Source organism: Alternaria atra (genome assembly GCF_907166805.1).
Source record: "Alternaria atra isolate CS162 genome assembly, contig: 35, whole genome shotgun sequence".
Taxonomy (NCBI): Eukaryota; Fungi; Ascomycota; class Dothideomycetes; order Pleosporales; family Pleosporaceae; genus Alternaria; species Alternaria atra.
This window is the reverse complement of record NW_025091334.1, coordinates 73,614-96,544: the sequence shown is the minus strand read 5'-3', so window position 1 is coordinate 96,544 and position 22,931 is coordinate 73,614. Positions and strand designations below refer to the sequence as shown.

The 22,931-nt window shown below is 48.9% G+C and overlaps 3 protein-coding genes across 3 annotated transcripts; 2 read left to right on the top strand and 1 right to left on the bottom strand.

Annotated features, from left to right (window-relative positions):
• Nucleotides 1-441: 441 nt before the first annotated feature.
• Nucleotides 442-1,836, top strand: ALTATR162_LOCUS10952 (uncharacterized protein; the record flags this gene model as incomplete). Its single annotated transcript, XM_043318592.1, has 1 exon — nt 442-1,836. One exon carries the CDS (start codon nt 442-444, stop codon nt 1,834-1,836), a length of 1,395 nt encoding a protein of 464 aa, XP_043174527.1.
• Nucleotides 1,837-1,956: 120 nt separating this feature from the next.
• Nucleotides 1,957-2,999, bottom strand: ALTATR162_LOCUS10951 (uncharacterized protein; the record flags this gene model as incomplete). Its single annotated transcript, XM_043318591.1, has 3 exons — nt 1,957-2,199; nt 2,253-2,724; nt 2,788-2,999. The coding sequence occupies 3 exons, from the start codon at nt 2,997-2,999 to the stop codon at nt 1,957-1,959; spliced, it is 927 nt and encodes a 308-aa protein (XP_043174526.1).
• Nucleotides 3,000-15,534: 12,535 nt separating this feature from the next.
• ALTATR162_LOCUS10950 (uncharacterized protein) lies at nt 15,535-20,040 on the top strand (the record flags this gene model as incomplete). The annotated part of the gene is made up of 3 exons (XM_043318590.1): nt 15,535-15,758; nt 15,821-16,272; nt 18,686-20,040. 3 exons carry the CDS (start codon nt 15,535-15,537, stop codon nt 20,038-20,040), a joined length of 2,031 nt encoding a protein of 676 aa, XP_043174525.1.
• Nucleotides 20,041-22,931: the final 2,891 nt, after the last annotated feature.

Below are 22,931 nucleotides of genomic sequence, written 5' to 3'. Positions count from 1 at the left end.
GGTGCTCGTACTGGATTCGTTTTCATGGGAAGCTCTGTGCTCCTACTCATAGGGTCCTGGTTTCTCGTACCGGATCTACATGGTCTGACTACTGATGAGGTTGACTGGCTGTACGTGCAGAAGATTCCAGTTAGACTTTTCCAGGAACACGCTGATAGCGCGAAGATTAGCGCAGCGGAGAAGTCGGATATCACGGGTATATCTTGGTGATTTCCAGTACGTCTACTGTGGTAGGCGGTTATTTGTACGGTTGCAGGCGCTGCGACGCTAGACCCGAACCACGAGTAGCGTTAATTGCTGCCTGAAAGATCCCGCTGTCCAGGCATAAGCGCCACAACATGTTAACATCTGCATGTACAAAAGTCGCGCGGTGCACCGCTTTTCTATCAGTCAAGACGCCTTTCATGCCCTCTAGTCGCCATACCTGACCCATACAGCATCATGTCGCCACCCGCCAGTCTGGAGTTCGTCCACCAAGCACCAGAGCTCATCGACAACATCATCAAGCAACTTAACGAAAAGAGGGATTTATCGAATGCTCGACTTACGTGCAAGTTGTTAGATAAGCACGCCGCTAGAGAGCTTTTCCGCAATGTACACATCTCTCCATCCGAAGAGCACGTGACCTCTTGGAACAGCATCGGCCAGGACGAAGTCATCCGGCGGATACCTCGACATGCAATCATCCACACACATCCGGATCTCGAAGATCACGGGGCGGGTGTCTATAGAGAACCTATAGATGATGATGATGTTGTTCTGAGCTTCAAGAACGCCCTGGCCACCTTGTCAAGATTTCCCAATCTCCGCTCACTAGAGATCGCCTTCACCCCAGAGTGTGTTGGAAGGAAAGATGCTGGTTGGAATGACGTAGCAGAAGACATTGAGCAGCGCAAGGAAGACTTGACGCTCATCTTCCAGGCTATCAAGGACAGGGCGACAGACGAAAAGAGCAGGACGATTCGCGAGTTGACCATTAGCAACCTCCAAAACTGTCCTATTCCTGAGTTCACCTCTTCGGGTCTCTTCCGCGACGTCATGAGTCAGCTGGAAGAGCTCCATATCCTCATCACGCAGGAATACAACGAACATGGGCCTGACCACGATTACACCAGAGTCGAGTTGCAAACTTTTCCAGCCTATTTCTGTTCGCACTGGTTAGCACCCATCGCTGAGAACCTGAAGGCATTATCGATCTACGGCAGAGAGAACTGGGGCCCCTTCCCTGGCTACTTCGACCCTAGTAGTATATCTTTTCCGAAACTCGAGACGCTGGCTCTAGGTTATTACACACTTGCGTATGACGACGCTCTCGACTGGGTTTTCGCCGTTACTTCGTTGCGCAAGCTTATCCTCCACAACTGTATGATTGCTTCTTGGCTACGCATTTATCGCAGCAATATGGAGCAGTGGAACATCCGCATGCATGACTGGACCAAGATGCAGGACGCGACCCGGGCCGGCCGGGGCGACTGGAGCGAGACCTTCGCATACGGTGGGAGGTGGAGTCAGCATTTCGATCGCATCGCAGCAGACCTACCTAACCTTGTCGACTTCCAGTTTGGCTATGCAGATTCATACAGCGAGCATCCGTCCACCTCATACGGGGTAACGCACCGCGATAGCTGTCTAGTCGAGATTTTCCTCCAGAGATACGTTTGCTTCAATAACGGGATTTTGCCGACGCACTGGCCAGAACCGAGTTTGGATTCGCGGGATGGGCAGTTGTCTTCGTGGCTCAAGGACGGGTTCCCCATCGATGTACAGAGGGAGAGCTTGGACGCGGACAGGAAGAGCCTGGATGCGTTGCTTCTCACGTTAAGGTCAAGGCGGTAAGGGACCTGAGGCGCGGCTAGGAACTACCAGCATGTTGCTTCTTGGGATGAAAGCAAAGATTCAATTTATTTACGTATCCAAATTACACAAACTACTACATGTATGCAAAGAAAGCAATTATTACGAGCTCTGAACATGCTCTGATCCGGCTTCTCTAACCCTCATCATAACTTCAGACTCGAACAGGAAAGCTAGGAACGGTTCCATCCCAATCTTCTTCGGCTTGAACTCTTTCGCCCTCTCTTCCTCATGCTCCTTTTTAGTAGAGCCGTGTGGCGTCATTGGCCCAGTTATCATTCCTCCAAATGGCTTGAATACCAGGTCACCGCTTGGGTCTGCCTCCTTCATAATCATACCAACAAACTCGCTCATGGTGTTCAGATGGAATGGCGGCAGCCAGTACGTGTCTTCATTACCTGCCAGCGTGGAGGGAAGACGGCAAAGTCGATCAAGGCAGTTCCTGGCTCTCGATATGAGGGGGCGGTAAGAACCGTGAAGATGCATGGATCGGGGTGATCGTAAAGGAGGCTTCCAATAACGTTGAAGCGTCCGAGATCGTACTTGTACGGATAGTATGTACCATGCCATGCTGCGACATTGAATGGCGTTTGGTTCCGAGTACAGGAGAATAGCTTGCCGTTGAACTTATTTATCACGGTCCAGTCGGCAGCCTCGCAGGTTGCCACACCGTCGCTGACTGTACCATCGAAAGCAGCCGTCGGAACCTGGAAATCGCGTGGATTCGCAAGTGCGGACGTACCCAGTGGGCCAAGTTCAGGCAACTGGAAGTGGCCATGGAACAGCTCGCAAATATAACCACGGGCAGGTCCAGCTACCAGATTAACTCGACATTTGATTCCCCGAGGGATCACCGCAATTTCACATGGTCTGTCCAAGGTAGGCATGATAAATCATGTTAGGAATAGGGCTCAGAGAAGCAATCCTAGATACCTTAATAGAATGTTGCCCAGTTCGGTATGGATATCCAACACTCCTGATTGTGGCACAATAAGATAGTCGCCATCAGATGAGAAAAAGGCGGCATTCGGAGGCATGTCTTCTGTAGCGGCATATACGGAGTACGCTAAACCAGTCTTGGTAGTAATCTCTCCCCACTGGCAGAGCACCTTCTGAGAAGTGACCCAGTCATGGCCAGGCTCCATCCTGAAATCTTTCCAAGTGAGGAGGTTTGGGTCATAGGTTCGAGGCCCCTCCTTATCGGCTGCAGAGGTGAGTTGACTCGAATATGGAACGTACTTTCCACGATTGAGTGAGGCTGACACGCGATACAACCAAGTCTGGCTACTAGTAGCCCGGGGACTCGCAAAAGCGCTGCCTGATATACACTCGGTGAGCAGCTTATATGGTCCGACCTGGGGACTGTTCTATCATTAATGGGCGAAGGGATCGTTGGCAGTAGCCAACAATCCTCCGAGAAACCCTAAGATATATGACCATGGCCATCAAGCCCTCAATGGCGTTTTCAGCCAATCACCTGCGGTAGTGGGAGACACCCATGCGCTTCCACCTCGATCCTACTTCGGCGCTAAACAGCAACAACAACAATAGACCCGCGTCGACTAGCACGCAACGCGTACGCGTTTCCTCTATTGATAAGCCGCTGCTATCTACTAAGAACGCGTATTATATTGCTGATATCTCTCTTCCTTGCTTTCTACTGCTTGCCGCTGCTACTGCAGTTACTGTACAGTCCCTAACCCAGGGCGGCAATGACATGGAGCCCTATCATTAATGGGCGACGGGATTCAAGGCTATGGCCCAGAATCCCTCGAGAAACCCTGAATGAGCGACGCAGAATCCCCTTTAGTAATCGCGTGCGGAACGCGGAACCGTGCGGCACGAGCTCCGGCACAGTACAGTCCGTGCGCACCCAACGAGCCAGTTCAGTCAACGAGCCACCCAAAGCCCCGCAACCTCATGAACCATCCCAACTGCGACGCGTCATAAGTCTACAACTATAGACCTGATTTAAGAAGTGATTAAATATATTAAATCGCGTAAGGCTGGAGATAAATTCTCGTACTGCTAAGTTGCAAAAATATTCGGAGTTGATCGAACGACGTTGTCGCGGAGGCACCAGGGCGCACAACAACCCCAGGGCACAGAGGCGGCTAAACATTAGCAAAATCTTAACCTACAACAAGAGGATAAGCTTATTAGCTTTGTAGAAGGGTAAACAAGAGACAGCGTACTACCTATAAGGAGTATTTTGAAGAATTTTAGCAGCGCGGTTGCGCAGCATAAGGTTTCGGATAGCTAGGTTACCTAGTTTTAACTGTCAGGCACCAGGTTACTCCGGGCCCGTTCGGGCCGGTATGCTAAGCAATCGCAGTATATTAGCCTACCTTACCGCTGTTGTGGCTCGACAGCGGTAAGGTAGGCTAATATACTGCGATTGCTTAGCATACCGGCCCGAACGGGCCCGGAGTAGCCTGGTGCCTGACATTATTCCCCTTCTTAGAGTCGATCGACCCGATCGAGGCACAGTTAGCCCAAACTAGATTATAGTAGTCCGTAATAGCCCCTACGGGGCCTACTACGCCTAGTATCAAAAAGAGTGACTAGATAGGGCAGGCCCGAGTTCCGGGTGTGGTTTTCACCTTCACCCCGACCGATTTAGGAATTCTCGAAAAACTCCAGAATATCCACCTTTACCTGGGATTCAGGGTCTAGCTAAGCGAAGGCCCAAGCTTTTGGGTATTCCTGGCCGATCTGGACCATCTTTCCTATTCCACACTCCCCTCGACCGTTAATTGTGAGTATTTTGCCCCATTCTGGGCAAGAGGAGGGTAACGCCAAGGTGGCCCAAAATGGCCCCTTCTAGTGCGATATGGGTGAGAATGGGGCTAACTGGCCCATAGGCGCCCTCTTACGCCCCATCGGACCCTATCCGCCTACTTCGCCTTGACTATCCCCATATTAGCCTAGTACGGCTCATTATGGCTGGTTTCTCTAAGCTAGCGGCCTCCAACAGCTATCTTCCCGGTGCTGGCACTTAGTCTTTGTTCTGGGTCTGCACTGGCTGCCTCTATTCCTGGGTCGCTGGTGAATTCCTTTGCCTGGGTTAGTATGGCTGCTGTTTCCCTGTCCTTGGCGACCATAACAGGGCCGACTTCGAGGGACGTCTTCGCAATATCCCCGGTTTGCCTGGTGCCGTCTAGATCCTCGAGTGTGGGCGCTGTTTCCTGATGAATCGCCCCTGTATTGCTGTAAGTGGCCCCTTTTAGCCCGTTCTACCTCATTATGGCGCCTTATTGGCGTAGAAGGGGTTAGCCCGCATTGTTACGGGCTATTCTGACCCTTTCTAGCCTCCTAACAGCTGGTTCGTCGACCTGGCCGCTATTGAGGTTCTGGTTAAGGAGCTTCGCAAAGGTCAAGTTACGATTCCTGGTATTGATGATGAGGATGAGGTTACTCGAGATCTTACCGAAGATGAGCGCCTACTTCGGGAGGCCAAGATTTAGCGTGAGCTTTAGGGCGTCAAGCGGGTACTTGAGAGGTAAGTGACCTGAAATGCCCTATTGTGCCCCCTACCGGGGTACTAGGGTGTTAGTATGCCCTATAATCGCCCATAATGACCCTTTCTGGGGCTTATGTTAACATTTTGCAGCAAGTTGTATGCTCCGGCTAGTCAGCATCTAGAGTTGCATAACGGTCGTTGCCTCAGCAATCATGATCCCAAGTCCGGAATTCGCCCTAATAATTCTGGTTAATCCGCCGATTCTAAGGCTGCTAAGCAGCAGGCTATCTAGGCCATTTGGAATAAGCGGGTGGCGGAAGCGGTCGATTAGTACGAAAAGACCGGCAGTTCCCCTAAGAAGCCCGTAAGAGGACCTAAAAGCCCCCTTATGGCCCTTATTGGGGAATCTGGGCCCTATATGGCCTATTAGAGCTTGTTATGGCCTGCTGCTAACACCCGCAGGCTCCTGGAAAGCGCATGACTAACACCGCTATCGACATGAAGATTGCTGAGATTACTGCCGTGGTCAGCAAGAAGGAGTCCGAGCATGCCGACGTTCCTTGCAGCAAGAACTCTAGGTCTATTAAGGCTGCCCTTACTAAGGAGATTAAGGGACTGGAGAAGGAGATTGATGATCTTATGGCCTAAAAGGCCTAGGATTGGGTGATATGGGCCGGTATGGGCCCCTAAGGGCCTCTGGTGGCCTGAATGGGTAATAGTGCCTCTTTATGACTAAAAACGACTTATAATGGGAAACTTTGGGGTCCTTTGGGCTGGAATGGACTAGATTGGTACCCTATAGGATGGCGTTTTATACCTATAGGCTATGACCCTTATGCAGTAATATGAAGCTTGATTTGCATAATTGTTTGACTTGTGAATGTGGAGATATAGAATTGTAGAGCATTAGTTGCCTGCGATCTGGTTAGGTTGGCTAACGGAGACAGATGTTACATTATGTAGCCTAGAAGGGGAATACTGGCCTAATCTGGCCCGAGGCACTGTTAAACACCCTAAAACCCCTTAGGAAGGGGAAAAAGGTGAAGGTATGCCCCCGTTTGCACCGGAATGGCCTGTTGTAGCTTAACTTATCCCCCTTCTTTACGAGGCCGTCCTTAGCTACGCTTCTTAGGCTGTAATTTAGTGGATTTTCTTCTTTGTTGGATTCCTTTGTTTTCCTAGAACTTTTTCAGTGCGTTGCTAGAAACATTTGCTCCTACTTCCTAAGAATTCTCCTCCTCTGAGTAGCCAGCCTATTTGATTAAGTATTCCTACTTATTGTCCTTGTTACGCCTTCTGTCTAGAATTCGCTCTACTTTATACACATCGTCCCTATATTCGCGCAGAGTGTCCTGAGCTGGTACATTAGGGTGTGGAATGGCCCCTTTTAGGTCGTATGGCTCTAAAAGCGACGCATGGAAGACGGGATGAACTTTTTGAAGACCTGGCAGGTCGACCTTGAACGCTGATAGTCCGATTTGGGCTGTAATCGTGCCTGGGCCTAGAAACTTCTAGTCTAGCTTTTTCTTTAGCCTTGTAGAGCGGATATATTAATTAGAAACTAAAACCTAGTCTCCTACCCTAAAAGGGATTAGAGCACGGTACTTGTTAGCATACTCCTCTTAGTAGGCATTAGCTACCTTAATCTTTCTGCGGCATTCTTGCTGTAGCTTAATTACCCTTTAGGCGACTTCGGTTGCTATAGGGCTCTCTCCTTCCCCTAGGGCTATCTTAGGCTAGTCTGCACTACAAGGGTGCCTGCTGTAGTAAGCCTAGAAGGGTGTAACCCCTGTAGTAGAGTGTACACTGTTATTGTACGCGAACTCTCCTACTAAGATCTACAACGCTTAGTCGTCCTGTTCTAGGGCACAAAAGCACTAAAGATACTGTTCTAGTGTTTAGTTTTAACGCTCTGTTTACCTATCCGTCTGTAGATAGAAGGCTAACGTTAAAACTCTTCTAGCATTAAGATAGTAAAGGAACGTGTCCTAATGTCTAGAGTTTATTAATAGACCCTGATCTAATATAATTTGCTTTAGAACTCTATGTAATTAGATAACCTCGCGTATCTAGCCCTGTGCTAGATCAGAGCCGTCCTAATTAGCTCGTGCTAGCACGTAATAGGCTATCTTAGTTAATCTATCTATAATTACCAGGATAGCATTATAAACTACCCTAGATATTTTACTAGGAGGTAGTTCCGTGATAAAGTCTATAGTTACCTCCTCCTAAGAGTAGTTAGGGATTAGGAGAGGATAAAGGAGTCTATATAGACGGTGTCTAGCTAGAGTAGACTTTTTACAAATAAGGCACTCCTTGCAATACTGCTTAACGTCTTTGCGCATGCCCCTCTAAGAGTAGTGTCGCTGCAGCTTTTCTAAGGTTCGTCTTGCTCTAAAGTAGCCTGCTAGCAGGCTATTATAGCACTCCTAGATAGCCTGTAACTTCTACTTAGCAGTTCTAGGGTATTGTGTTGTCTGCTAGGTAGTTCTAGCCCGCTTTGGGCTAGAAGGAGCCTCTTTAGGCTCTAACTCGTCTAAAGTAGCCTCTAAGTCCTTATCTATCTCCTCCCGTTCCTCTATGTTGCTAGGGTCTAGGATTTAGCGCTGTTCTTCTAGTTAAAACTCCTTTAACGCGTTTATAAGGACGTCTTGTTCCTTAAAGCGTACGGCAGAGCGTATCTACACTATAGCTACTAGTACTAACTATTAGTTGCTGTATTTAAGGAGGTCCTTTATTAGCTAGATAAAAGCTTTATTGTACTTCTAGGCTAGTTTCTAGGCTTCTGCTATGTAATTAGGCCTTCTTAACAGGCTGTTAGCTAGGTTAGTAGCCCCTAGTTAGTAAACAATAGTAAAATTAAACCTAGACAGTAAAAGTTAAGACCTTACTTGTTAGTAGCTAAGAGTCTTCGTCTCTATAAACTATTTTAGGTTCTAGTAGTCTGTGTAGATGTTAAAGTAGATGCCTTCGAGGTATTAGCGCTAATGCTTAAGGCTTTTAACTATAGCTAGTAGCTCTTAGTTATAGGTGCCGTAGTTGTACTCTACTATAATAAGCTTGCGCGAAAAGAAGTTAATTAGGCGCTAACGGCCCGTTTTGCCCTCTTCTAGGTACTATTAGCTTAAAATGCTAGCGATTGCCCCTCCTAAGGCGTTAACTTCTGCCTTCGTTTTCCTGTAGCGCTTAAAGTAAGCTAGGATTAGGATTTCCTTAAAGGAGTTCTTAAGCCTCTAAAAAGCCTCTTTAGCTTCTTTGTCTAAGTCTACTACCTAACTTTCCTCCCTTCGCTAGGCGTAGCCGCCTCTAGCCGCTTCTAGCCCCTTCTAGGTTAGTTTAGTAAGTAGTAGGGCAAGTTAGGAGAAGTTAGCTATAAACTGCCTGTAGTAGTTTATAAAGCTAATAAATACTCGGATTTCGCGCACCGTGCGCAGTTCTAGCCATTCCAGGATTGTCTAAATCCTCTTCTCGTCAACTTTAATCCCTTCTAGCGATACTATGTAGCCTAGGTACTTAGTGCGCTAAGTGTGCCACTCGCACTTTGGAAGCTTTAAGAACAGCTTAGCATCGCGCAGTCGATGCAGGACTTCCTTAACATGCTTCACATGCTCTTCTTCTGTGTTAGAGAAGATGAGGATGTCGTCTAAGTATACAATACAGGTTACATCAACTAATCCTGCAAGGACTTAGTAGATGTAGGCCTAGAACTGCGCAGGAGCGTTCGTGAGGCCGAAGGGCATCACAGTATACTCAAAATGGCCGTACCTTGTACGGAAAGCTGTCTTCCACTCCTCCCCTTCTTGGATTCTTACCCTATAGTAAGCCTCCTTGACGTCTAACTTAGTGTAGTACTTTGCGCCTGTAAGCCTTTCTAAGAACTTATTAATAAGGGGCAGTGGGTGCTGGTTCTTGACAGTAATCCTGTTAAGACCCCGGTAGTCTACACAAAGACGCATTGTGCCGTCTTTCTTTTTAGCAAAGAGGATAGGCGCCCCCGCTAGGGACTTACTGTGCCTTATCTAGCTACGCGCTAAGTATTCCTCTAAATACTTGCGCAACAACTTAAGCTTAGTCTTAGAGAGGTTATACAACGGCTGGTGGGGTACCTTAGCCCCTTCTACGAGGTTAATAGCTAGATCCTGCGGTCTATGGTCCGCTAGGACCCTTAAGTCGTCCTCTGATCCTAATTGGGCAAATTCAGAGTATTGCGGGGGTAACTGCTCCCCTCCGGCCCCTTCTAGGCTGGTTTAGACTACTAAGGCAACAAGACAGCTATACACATCCGCAGTGGGATCGCGCATCGTCTTTTCGAACTCCTTAGCCTCCTCTACCGCAATCTTCCTGTAGACAGTCCTATCCTTAGACTTTGTACCCTAAAAAATCATTCTCTGTGTAGAGTAGCTGATCTTAGGCGAGTACATGTCTATCTAGGGCAACCCTAAGTATACCTGATACTTCTAAATGTCAGCCACTATAAACGGTACATTCTGGGTTTCTTCCTTTCCGCGCGCGTCTCTAATCCTAATAGCAACCTCTGTAGTTCTATAGACCTTTAACGCCTTACTATCTACCCCCTCTGCTAACAATCTTAGCAAGGGTCGGACTGTCAAGTCATGCTCCTTTGCGAGCATGGCGGAAATAAGGTTTAACTGCGAACCTCTATCAATTAAGGCTTCTACAAAGTCTAATTGGCTGATAGCTACCTTAGCTGTTAGTAACTTGGTTAGCTTTAGGTAAAGCACGTTATGAAGGAGCCCTAGATCCCAAGTCTCTAGGGAGTGTGCAATGTGGGCAGACAAGAAGGACTCTAGCTCCTCTGCCTACTGCCTTTCCCCGACTTGGGATTAGCCGACTCTTTTTAGGCCTCCTTTGGCTTAGGACAATCTTTCTAGAAATGTCCAGGTTCATTGCATCCCCAACAGGTCATGTTAGGGTCTTTTGGGCCGCTAGGGTCCAATTTGCGTTGCTTCTTCTTGAAGTTCCCCGCAAAGGCCTTCTTGGCCTTTTTCCGGGTCTTAGGGGGCCCCGCACGATCTTCATGTGTAGTTCTAGCGTAGCCCTCCCTTTTTGCGGTTGGATGCTCCGCCGTAGGTGCGGTTCGCTTTGTCTTGTTCTAAATAAACCGTGCCGCCGTGTTAACCTTGGATACTGTGTTGATATCCTCAGGGTCCCTACCTATAAGTTCCTTCTGTATCTTAGAGAGGAGTGCGCCCATGAAATCCATGCGGCGCTGTTCTTTAGAGACGTGTTCTATCTCGCTCCACAGTGTGTTGAGTCGAGCCAGAAGGACGTTCGGGTCCTGATCATGCCTCTGTCTGAGCCGTTTTAGGTCGTTATGGGCCTGGAGACGTCGCATCTCCAAGGGCCCGAGGCAGTCGAGCATCACCGCCTTAAGCTGAGCCCAGGTGGGCTCCTAAAAGGGGTCCTCTCGTAGGTGGTCTTCGCGATATGTATCCCAGGTGGATCTAACGGTTTCGTCTAGAAACCTAATCCCAAAGTCTACTCTTTAGGTGTCCGTTGCGAAGCGTGAGGGCGATCCCCTAAAGATTGCCTCACAGTCGCGCGCCCAGCAGTTATACTGCTGGCGATCGCGGTTTGCAAACGTCTCCGGGTCCTTAGGGCGAGGGGCGCCTAGATCAGTGACGCTCTCTACCCTTCGGGGTGATAGTGCGGGGAGAGAGACCTCATCGAAGGCTGATAAGTCTCCCTATTGCACTTTGCGTTTAAGTTCCCTTAGCTTGGTCAGCTCGCGGAGGTTTTCCTCCCGCTGGCGCCAACGCCTAAGTTCCTCCAGCTCTCGTTCCAGCTCAACCTGTCTAGGGGCGTCCCCCCCGACAGTGGTGTTGGACTCTTCCTAAGAAGCCAGTTCAGGTGGTGCCCGTGTGTTCTGGCCTAGAACAGGGCGTCCTAGGTTATTAGCGGTTGAGGTGGGCCCTTCCTGACGAACTTGCTCGTCAACATCTGGTGTTGGGATGCGAGGGCTCGGGGAGTCGCGGTCTGTAACGTCCCCTACTAGGTCGACCCGTTGCTTGCTGGCCCTTCTTAAGTTGCGAGTTGAGGCGCTAGGTAGACCGGCTCTAGAGCTCATTGTTACAAAATCAGGTGCACATGGGTATCGTAGGGAGAGCGGTTCGAATGTCAAGCAATAGAGTCTTTATAGATACGAGATGCACCGCGATAGTGGAAGTAGAGGTATATTGCCTTGTAAGACTAGAGACGAACCGCTGTCGAGCCACAACAGCGGTAAGGTAGGCTAATATACTGCGATTGCTTGGCATAACGGCCCGAACGGGCCCGGAGTAGCCTGGTGCCTGACAGTTATCCCGATAAGCTTATCTCTAAATAGGACACTAGTATAGATCGTGAGCGTTACTTAGCTAACAACAAGCGTAAATACAAGTTGTACTTTAACTTGCTGCACTCTAAGATGCAAGAACATAAGATTAAAGAGCGCAACACTGTGGTAGAGAATCTAGGGGAACTGCAGATTTGAAGGGCTATCGGGCTCGGAGATAACACGGAGAGTAGAAAAGGGACAGGAATGTCTGAACCCCGTTCAGACAACGAACACCACACATACAACACACACAATATACTCTACTCACTTGCATCGAGCACACGTTCCGATGGAGAACTACCAAAACACTCCACTACAACACGTACAATATAGATAAGAAGGGCTTCTTTGTTAGCATCGCCTACTGCAAGAAGAGGATCTTCTCTAAGGCAGTTTATAAGTTAGGGGAGCGTACCGCGGTAATAAGAGATAGTAACAGAGAATAGGTAACGCTGCTAGCTTGCGTATGTGTAATGGGCTGGAGCCCAGTTGGTGAGTCCTCGATGATATCTTAGTCACGTGCGCGAGGCGCACTGTCTACAGATTCCGGGTGCCCCCCCTAAGCACCTGGATTCTGTGCAAGCGAGCCCGGCAGAAGGTTATCTCGAGCCGCCGCCCCCTAAACGACCTTCAGAACCCTAGCTTCCTGTAGTTCTCTTCTCTATTGAATACAACTCTAGTATACCTGTGCGATAGCTCCCTAAGCGTAGCCCCTTACATTTTGTATTCGATCCTAATTAACAGAGCCTTGCTTTAAGACTCTGTTAACGCGACGCGCGTTAAGCTTCTTAACTGCCTCTTCTGTTACGTGCAAGTAGGTTAATCTGCCGCACGGGATTAGTGTTGTACAAAGACACGAAAGGCCTTTAAACAACAACTAGGCATAAGCTATTACAAGATTACTAGCCTAGGACTACAGCTTCGTAGGACGCTCAGTCAACGCGCTACTAGCCTCGCGTAACGTCTAGCGGTGAACGTGTATAGTGCAGCTAGTAGATCCTAGTTACGCGCGGAGTACCGTTTAGTAAAAGCCCTACGCGATACCTTAACAGTACAGAGGTGTAGGTCCTGCTGTCTGCAAAAGACCTTTGCAAGAAGGTAAGCGATTGCAGTTAAAGCCCTGTTAGTCCTCTAAGGTTTAAGGAACAGGCAACGACCCTGCGTAACAGCTAAATTGCAGCTAAGAAGCGAGCTGTTGTTAGAAGTCCTATTAGTCCTCTATTAAACAGGGCATAGGCCGCGATACTAAGTTAAAGTACTGACTAGTACGAGATCGCGAGCGTGAGGTTAAAGGAACTACTAAAAGTCGCGACTACAACAGCAATTAAAAGCCGTTTAGATAAGCCTTGCTATTAAGAGTAAGCTATAGAAGCCCTGTACAGTAATAGGCTATAGAAGCCCTACTAGTCCTTACTGTAGAGGAGTAGGCCACGACGCGGAAGCTTACGAGAAGCTTAGCTACTAGACTAGAGCAATTAAAAGAGAGAATACTAATCGGGAAGCCCTGCACGAGAAGCAGGCACATACAGAAACGAGCCCTCTAATAATAAATTAGAACATAAAGGACAACTTACCTAACCTTAACGCGGAGGAGCTGTCTGCCTACGCGTTAGCTAAGCACCTTGCTGGAGTACTAGGCAATAAAATACAATAGAGTATCGCTTAGATGCTTAGGAATAACAGATAGAAAGAAGCTGCGATAACGCCAATAATTAACGAGATCGTGCAGTGTAAGGACATAGCCTCTCTTTAGCTACTACTTACTACGAGGTTTAGAGCTAAGGAGTAAAAGGCTACGTCTTACTACGAAGGCGCAAACTACTAGACCTTCGAAGGCCTAAACTACTAGACCTTCGAAGGCCTAAACTACTAGACCTTCTACGGTCTAGTACGCCTTCGCTTCGCTTCTCTCTCTAGGCTATATAAGTACGCGTACGCTCTGCCTCTTCTAGGCTCTGCGTCTGCTATTTTCTCTACTCCGAATACAAGCTTCTACTCAACCAGTTCGCTCTTCTGCGCGTGAAGTCTGCCTTACAGAATGCGTGTTAGCTACAGGCAAGAAACTGCGCTGCGGGGTGATATTCAAGGGCAAGAACCTACAGTGTCACGATGTTCCATCACCACAGGATTCCAGCCACAGACTGGTGAGCCACCGGGAACCCTTCGGGGCACCGTCGGCTCACACCAGCCACAATCACGTGACGTAGGTATATATCATCCCTCTGAGAGGCTTGATAGCTCCTCAAGGATTCGTCTCAATACAAGCCTATACCGATATCTCAGTGCCTGCCCAACTACTCCTCACATACAGAGTACTTGGTTTCCTGCGATAATACCTGACTGGCTTTACACAACCTCTGAGAACGGCTGGACATCAAATGCGATAGGCCTCGAATGGCTGCAACGGATATTTCTGCCTGAGACGGCTCTATTAGACGATCGTTAGAGGATGCTAATTCTGGACGGCCACGGCAGCTACATTGATCTGGAATTCCTGTGGACCTGTAAGCAGAATAAAGTTCAGCTTCTGTTTCTACCTGCTTACTTATCTTATGTATTGCAGCCACTAGATCTCTTTAGTTTTCTTAGTAGTGAAGAGATTCTACCAAAACCAGATCTAGGAACTATTGCATCTAGATAACGCAGCGCCTATTAAAAAAGAACGCTTTATTACAGCCTACTATAACGCTAGAGAGGCTGCGATTACTAAGAGAGTAGTACGAGCTAGATGGGCTACTGCAGGCATCTGTCTATTGAACATTAAGCGGGTAGTTAACTCCTTATAGGTAGCTTAAATGTAAGGGGCTACGCCTAAGTACCACAAGAGGCTACGCCGAAGAACTTCCCGCTTATCTATCTTTGTATTAGCGTACGGAGGATAAATACCGTACGAGGAGGACGCTACTCTTCTTTTCCTTATCCTTCTTCTTCTGTACATAGGAGCAAATGCATACTCGTTAGCAGGTCTCTTTCCGCCCATAACATTAAAGGCCTGTTACGCTACTACGTCAGAATTAAGCTCAACCTGCGAAGAGCTATCTATCTACCCCCTGTGGACCTTGTAATCTTTTTATAGCTCAGCAAGAGCTGTACAGGAACGAGAGCGTTAGCCGCAAGACTCACTAGCTTATTTAAAAAGCAGGCAAAGCTATTGCAGTAGCAAATACTCGCGCAGCACAGCTAGAAGCAGAGAACAAAAGACTATATAGTTAACTTAAGGCTCTTAAGCCTTAGCAGCTACGAAAGAAAGTTCATGTAAATTTAAATCAACGCTTTGCAGATATAGAAACAATTAGGGTAGCAGTGCAGGCGTCTGCTCTTTTAGAGTTACAAAACAATAGTAACGCTGCAGAAAAAGCAGCAGAGAGAGCAGCAGCTGAATTAGCAGCTTAAACTCTTCAGTCTATGTGTACAGAGTGGCAATTGTAACTAGGTTGAATTAATTACGTTGATTTTTGATAGGTGGCCGAGTTCTAGGCGGGTGGCCAGCTTCAGTGGGTGGCCAGCTTCGGTGACCGCTAGCTTATATGGCCAAACCGACTGCGCCCTAGGTTCCGTTTCTCAAGCGCTGATTCGCTCGTTTGCGCTGCACTGCACCGTGCGTACGCTAACGCCTCGCGCCATCCAACCGAAACAAGGAGCCAAGCCCCCTTTTCAAAACAATCATTGAAATAATTTTCCATGGGTCGCCTTACCTGTAAGCTTATTTGTACTGCGCTCCATCTCTTTGTTCCTCCCTTTCAACCTTGATTTTCTTTTATTCTTTGTTTTCTAGGGTGCGCAGTCCGATTTTCCAGTTGCTCGTTTGCGTGTGCGCATCTCTTCATACCAGTAGTTTCATACAATTACACTTTCCCGTAATCGCACTACCAAATCAACAATGCGCAGTTCTATTTTTTACCTACTAGCGCCCCTCCTGACCCGCGCTGCCGATGTGAAGATGGTTGGTCTGGGGTACAGAGGAGGAGAAGCGGTGCAAGCAGGCCAGGACATCACCCTCACCATCACAAATGCGACCGAAGCTGGAAGTGGATACCCTGGGAAAAAAGCAACGCACTTTAGGATTACTATCTGGAATTCTATCTATATGTGGAACATGTGTAGGTGCATTGAAATCTCGTTCTATGGATACCAAATCAGGATTTTCTGACCAGTCGTTCAGGTAGTCTTACAGGAATACTTCCAGCCAAGGACGGCAACGTTACAGTAACCATTCCACCTGGAATGGGTCCGTCAGGGATGTACTATGAAATTGGCGCTGATGGATATTCGAATCCGACCAACGAGTCGTGGATGAACATCATCAGTGGAAAGAACACTCCATTTATTTACCTTGCCGGCGGGAAAGGTTCCTGGATCCCCGCTGAAACAACGCCAGAACTCAAATATCAGGGACTTGTTGGCTTCGAAAACGCAGATATCCCATGCAATAGCTATCCATGTGCGCAGAGGTGCGCAGCGAAGTACTTTCCGCTCACCAGCGGCTGGCAGGAGGGATCTGACTGGATCAATTGCCTCACTGCTTGTGAAGGCGTTACCATCAATACTAGCAACGACGAAACAAAAAGTCCAGTTGAAATCGCTGTAAACTCAGCCTTGGCGACGCCAAACCAAGCGTGTAAGGAGGCGGACCTCGAGACTACTTGTGGTGACCAATGCTGTTCAGACATGGAGTATTGCTCGTCTTATAAGCTGTGTGTGGATTTACCCCTCAAGTTGGGAGATAGGCCGACGTCAACCAGCGCAAGTAAAACCGCAATAAGGACAGGTGCAGTAAGTACAAGTACAGGGAGCAGTACATCAGCAACAGGCGGTGCTGCCGCGTCTGCACAAGCCACAGGTGCCTCAAATGTGCTTGGTATGAATTGGGACCTCATTGGGGCGGCTGCGGGTGCGGGTGTGTTTGGAATTGTGGGAGCAGGTATATGATGATGCAGTGATAAGGGATGATACATGATACTTAGTAGAGATCGCCATTGATGTATGGATCTCACATGACTGATGAGCAAAGGTGCGGCCGGCCGGTCGATCATGCGGCTAGACTATGACAAGCAATATTATGCTCTTCGTGGGAATCGAACTGGATTCACTACAGCTAGGGGTTTTACAATGTTGCCTACATGGCAGGGAACCGACAGGTTGGAGTGTCAGCACTGACCTTTTTTGCCCTCTTTCGTACTACGGTAGTCCCGGATTGACTCCGTAACTACCCCTGCACTTACCCCTTTAAGCTATCTTGACTCCGTAACCTCCGCTGCCGTGTTGAACCTCCCATCTCTTGCAACTGCTGCAACCACGGGGCGTAGCACTGATTCTAGTCCATGTCTCGTACGTGGAAAACTTACACGGGGAATCCTGTCGATCCTAGCTGCTGCACGTTGCAGTCTGGCCTTCCAAACCCCCCTTCTCTTCTCGCTAAGGCAGGTATGCAGGCGATTAGGCTAGTATCGTCAGATTCATTAATTGCTTGCTTCTAGGTAGAAGCGAGAGAAACGCTGGACACCATCTCCTACCTGCCATCATATGGCTACTGTTTTGCACTCTCTGCAGAAGCGCCATTCCCCGAATGGTGCTCTTCAATCATCTCCAACGACATCACGGCATCAGCAGTAGGCTATCCACACCTATACTTCGCCGATACGAACATCTTTCCGTAGCGCAGGAAGACTCAGACATCGTCCCACTTCTAAACGACAGCCGGGTGTTGCCGTTCCTAGCGGCTCCTGTCCGGGGGTATAGCTGCCCACATTGTATCTGGCTCACGGTCAATTGGGGTGAATTTCGGAAGCACCTAAACAAGATCCACAATGTCAGGAAGATAAAGATTCATAGAGAAGATGTTTCTTGCTTCCTTCAACGATGGATGGCGCACAGGAAGACAGGGCAATACTGGCGCGTAGACCACACCCAGACGAACAATGTTGAGTCTGTAGAAGCAGAATGCGAGGAAGAGCAAGTGGATGAAGAACAATCAATCCAGCTGGAAGAAGAAGAAGGTTGCTGCGACCCAGATATGGCGGAGCTTCTCCGTATGGAGGACGTAGAGGAGCATCGGCTTGCTAATGAAGCCCATGCGAACGTATGTCTCCCAGACAAATTAGAGCACGACGAGAATACGCGCTGGCTTCGTGAGTGCGGGTGGCCACGTTGTTTCGCACGCAGACCGCTATATGTGATTGCTGCTACGTCGCAGCTTCTGTCGCAAAAGCACGAAGCTCTCTACCTAGGATTGTAGAACGGCTCTAACTGGGGCAGCTGCTCAGCTACAGAGACAAAGCTCTTGACGCTTGTTGAGCTTGTTAGTTGCGTGTTGGATAGATGTGAAGATACCCTGTCGTCTACATTGCGGGTTCTTTGCTGTTGGCTACGTAGCTGGGGTCTGCATTACTGCCCTATCCCCTTTGAGCTACCAAAGCGACAAGCTACTGGGAAAAAATACTGCTTGTACTGCTACTGCTTCCTTTGCTATGTCTTCTGAGCAAGGCGGGTTTGCCTAGCACAGGGCCACAACGCGTACGGCATTTACGGTCTGACACTTACTGCATCCCAGGCAGAGATGGTAGATACTATCTGCGCGGAGCTGGACAATTCTTTGTTGAACGAGGCGGGGAGAGCCCTGTCGAATCCTTTGTTGCCGCTGCCTCCTCTATCTTCTTGCATTATTGAATTCATCCTCCGGCTGCTCGTCCTCTTCTGGACAGACACTTCAATAGACGGCGATCTAGGCGCTAAAGCAGTTATTCACTTCTCTGGTGTGCTTGGAATCCACCTGCATAAGCTCACTCTCTGTACCGCGTACGACTATACACTGTATCTCTTAGCCTTGATATGGGTGGGGAGGCTAGTCATCCTGGAGTATGCGCTCCCGTTGTGAGCCTACAATTCGTGGAACCCTCCCCTCTAGGCACGCTCGACATATCCAGATTAGGGGTTAAGACTCCTCAGAGAGATCTGGCCAAAGTATCTCCAACGCGGTACCTTTGCGCCGCTTGGATATTTCATCGAGCGCCTCCAACATGGCAGAGCTATAGCTAAGCGGGAAGGTGGGAGGACAAACATCTCCTGGTCGCCTGATGGCCAGCTGCTCGAGATCAACGGATCCCAGATCACCCTAGCACAGTTACGCTTTACGGTGCACTCTCTTCTGGATAGGATCGATTGGGAAGCACGCGAGCTGATGTTTCACTGGTGGCCTGATGTCGATTTGCGTGGAATCAAAGACGAACTCATAAGTTATCGATGGGGCTATTCATTTCTAGCGGAGCCTCAGAACAATCTACAGATGAGCTTTAAGCATCTTCACCGTCGAGCGTTCTCTCCTCGAGAAGGGAGGCTAGCACTGCAGGGCGCTGGATGCAAGCGAGCGCTGGCGTATCTGCAGAGATGTGATGATCTTACTCGACTCCTTTTTGCGGGAACCTCCATGACTAATGGCATGCCCGCCAGGGGCGAGGAGCTCCGCATTATACGCTGGGCGAATACTGTTGCTGTACAACGCAACATCGTGATACATAAGGGACGCATCATGCTACTTTTCGCTTACAACAAAGTGTCCACGACAGTAAATCACTCGTTCTACATCGTTTGGGTACCTTGTCCCACAGTAGAGCGAGCTCTGTTCCTATACCTTGCCTATATAAGGCCTTTCACCGACTTCCTCCTCCGGCAATTGAAGCTCGTCGATGCGGAAACAAAGACGAATCTGCAGCTGTTTGGCTTGAGCTGTCATCCCACAGGTTGCTTTAGTGCCACTGACTGCTCGAAGAGCTTAGAGCAGGCTACGCCAGACTGTCCTATTCGACTTCAGCTAAGCATTTATCGGCACGTCGCTGTTGCCATGAGCAAGAAGCACACTCCGACATTGCTGGAGCCATTCGACCCGAACATCCCAAAGGACCGGAATGACTTCCTTCATCTATTGGCCTTTCAGACGGGCCACCCCCCTTCTGTTCATGCAACTGCTTACGCTCTCGAAAGAGGTTATCCAGCTAGACTGCAGCCAGAGCTAATCGACCGCTACTTCGAAAACAGCTTCATCTGGCATCGATTTCTGGAGATCACTAAGGAGAGACCTATAGACAAAGAACTAAATACGGGCACGTTAGATCAACGGATACAAAAGGTGATGACGCCAACAACCAAGCCGGCACGTCACGCAGCAGATGTCGGAGTGCCAGACGAGGAACCCGTCGTGCTGGGTAGCAGAGACCAAGAAATAGCAGAGGCAAGACCGCTTGAAAGGAGACCGCTGCGACGAAGCAAGTGCAGGCTGAGCAGCGACCCATGTTACTTGCATCAGAATCAGAGCGTATCACGTTTAATTGGACCAAGGAAAGAGGAACTAGCCGTAGCTACAAGTGCAGTAGTAGCAGATATACAAGGATGAGAAAGGGTTAGGGTTATGGAGACGGAAGAAGAGGAACGCCTGCTAAGCGAGCAAAGCCGTTCGGTAGCCGTAGATGACTAGCTGGATTACACGAAAAATGGAATGGCTCAGAGATTGCGAGTAACTTACATGATCTGCCAACAAGGCCCTCCTGTTTCGCAAATCTACCTGAATAGTGGGATGCCTGCAAGAGGAGAAGAACTTTACGTTTTCCGCTGGGCGGACACAGCGGTCGTGCAACGGAATATCTTCATTTGCCAAGCTCGGGTCCTGCTGGCCCTTTCATTGAACAAAGCCAGTCAGAACTCGAACAATTCCTTTATCATCGTTCGAGTACCTTGTCCAACTGTGGAGACGTGCTTCTTTCTTTACCTTGCATACATCAGGTCATTCAGCGATTTTCTCAGCTGGCAATTAAAGCTCGTCAACGCAATTGCTTCTACCAATCCACACTTGTTCACTGCGTACAACACGCCTGTGTCATGTTTCAGTTCGGCAGCCTGCTCGAAGATCCTGCAGCAATCCACACCAGAATGTCCGATACTGCTTCATCTTCAAATCTATCGCCAGATTGCAGTAGCTAAGCTGCAGCCTGACCTAATAGAGCAGTACCTTCAGATTAGCAAGGTGTGGCATCAATTCCTAGATATCGCCAAAAAAAGCACGGTCCAAGTCAATCTAGGCTCTGACGCAAGTCAAACCTCGCCGGAAGCTCTGATGCAGCCACCAGGGTTTCTGCCGCCTAAGAGTGATGCGTGGTTGACTGACGGAACTGCACAAACACGTGAGGTCTCTCAAGAGGACGCAGTCCTACAAGCCGAAACATCAGCCGCTTGCGAGAATGAGCAGTAACGGAAGCGAAAGCGCGATACGGATGAGAGCATGAGTCCAGTACAGCACAAGATTAATGCTCTACGAGCAGATCTTGCAGCCCTAGAGCACGAGCACAAGATGCAAAAACTCTGCAAAGCCGCTTGTCAAGAAGCGCTAACAAACAGCGATAGCAGCAGAGACGCCAACAATCAAGTCAATCAATTTGAGGCCGCCGATTGAGCTTGATTAAAGTTTTATAAGGTCGCGATTAAAATTGATTTAATTAAAGCTGTTTTAGAGTCATAATTAATTAAAGTTTTAATGCTCTTAATCATGTTTAATATGCAATCTAGGGCGATCTTATATGGCTGCCTCTAGTTATCATTCTCCTACTCGCATATATCGTAGATTCTAATTACCTCCTAATTAGTAAGGCTATCCTCCTAGCTATAAGGAGGCTTAAAACCTGCTTTTCTCTAACTCTAGGTACATTAGATAGCCGCTAGCAGTTAAGATCCGATCTTCCGCCTGCAGGGCTCTAATAGGTCGCTAAGCTCGCTAAATAGGCGCTCGCATTAACAGTGTCACGGTAACCACCGTGGTTCCCTTGACACTGAACGCGCTACAGAATCCGAGTGCTCCGCCAAGCACCCGAATTCTGCTGATTGGCCGGCCAGGCCTAGCGCCATGCGCACGGCCCCCATCGATAACTTCTCACCGCCTGTACATGCTGATTCTGTTTCCTTACGCAACGTCTTGTATTACACCAGATATCGTACGTAGCCACAATTAACGCTTCTAGTAAGCTCTTAAACACGTGCTCGTAGCATCTCGTGACATTACGTTGCGTCAACCTACTATGACTACCCACGAACAACCTGACGCGTTGCAGCTAATCTTGCGTCAGCTAAACGCAATTCAAGCGGACTCGGCTGCGTTGAAGGCTAGCAACGAAGCACTCCTTGCTAACCTAGCCGAGCAAGAGAATCGACACGCGCAACAGATATTAGAGCTCCGTCAAGAGATAGAGACTATTAAGACTAGGCAAGTTCGTTTCGAGGAGCCATCTGGAAGTGGCTTGAAGCCTGTGACGCCGCCAACTGCGAGCCTCAAGGACCTGCCCCGAACCGACCGCCTGCCTGACCCGCCTTTGTTCAATGGCCGACGAAAGGACCTCCCCGCCTTCGTCCGCAAGCTAAGGTACAAGCTCGAGGGTAACGCTGACCGATACCCGAACGAGAGATCCCGCCTGCTATATGCCCACTCTCGACTAGAGAAGGACGCTGTAGCCCTTATTGACCCGCTTATAGACAAGGACGTCCATACTGTAGACCAGCTTATTACCTTCCTTGAAGCCACCTACGGAGACCCGAACAAAGAGCTAACAGCACTTAGCCGACTAAGCGGATTACGTCAAGGGAAGCGCAGCTTTACTTCCCACTTCGCCGAGTTCCGACGACTAGCCGCTAATACTAGATTAAATGAGATTAGTCTCATCGCTTCCCTCCAAAACTCCTTGTCCCATAAACTACAGCGTGCAATGGTTGGAGAGGCCTTGCCTAGCGACCTCAACGACTACGCTAACCTTATATCCACGTACGACAACAACCTCCGCTTCCTACCAGACCGCCCACGCCGTCTCCCTGCAGCCCATCCTAATGCAATAGATATAGACGTGTTAAACTACGCTCCCGCTAGCTCTGCTGAACGCCAGAAGAGAATCAAGGAAGGCCGCTGCTTTAAATGTAACCAGAAGGGTCATATATCTAGCAACTGCAGCGTCCCTCTGCCCGCTCAGCATATCCGATCGCACAGCGCTAATAACCAGACCTGTACCTACTCCGCAGGATCTGATACTTCAAGATCCTCTCGATCCTCAAGATCTCGAGGACAACGCTCTCGCAACCAGTCCCGAAAGGGAAAAGCCCCGTCCCAAGGATAAGTCGCTCCCTAGGACCGCGCATACACCAAATCTCTGCTGAACTCTAGTCTGAATCTCGAACTGACACCTGGAAACGCTGTATCGTGATACCCTGCACAGTCCAACAAGGCAACACTAGAAGCAACCTTAAGGCCTT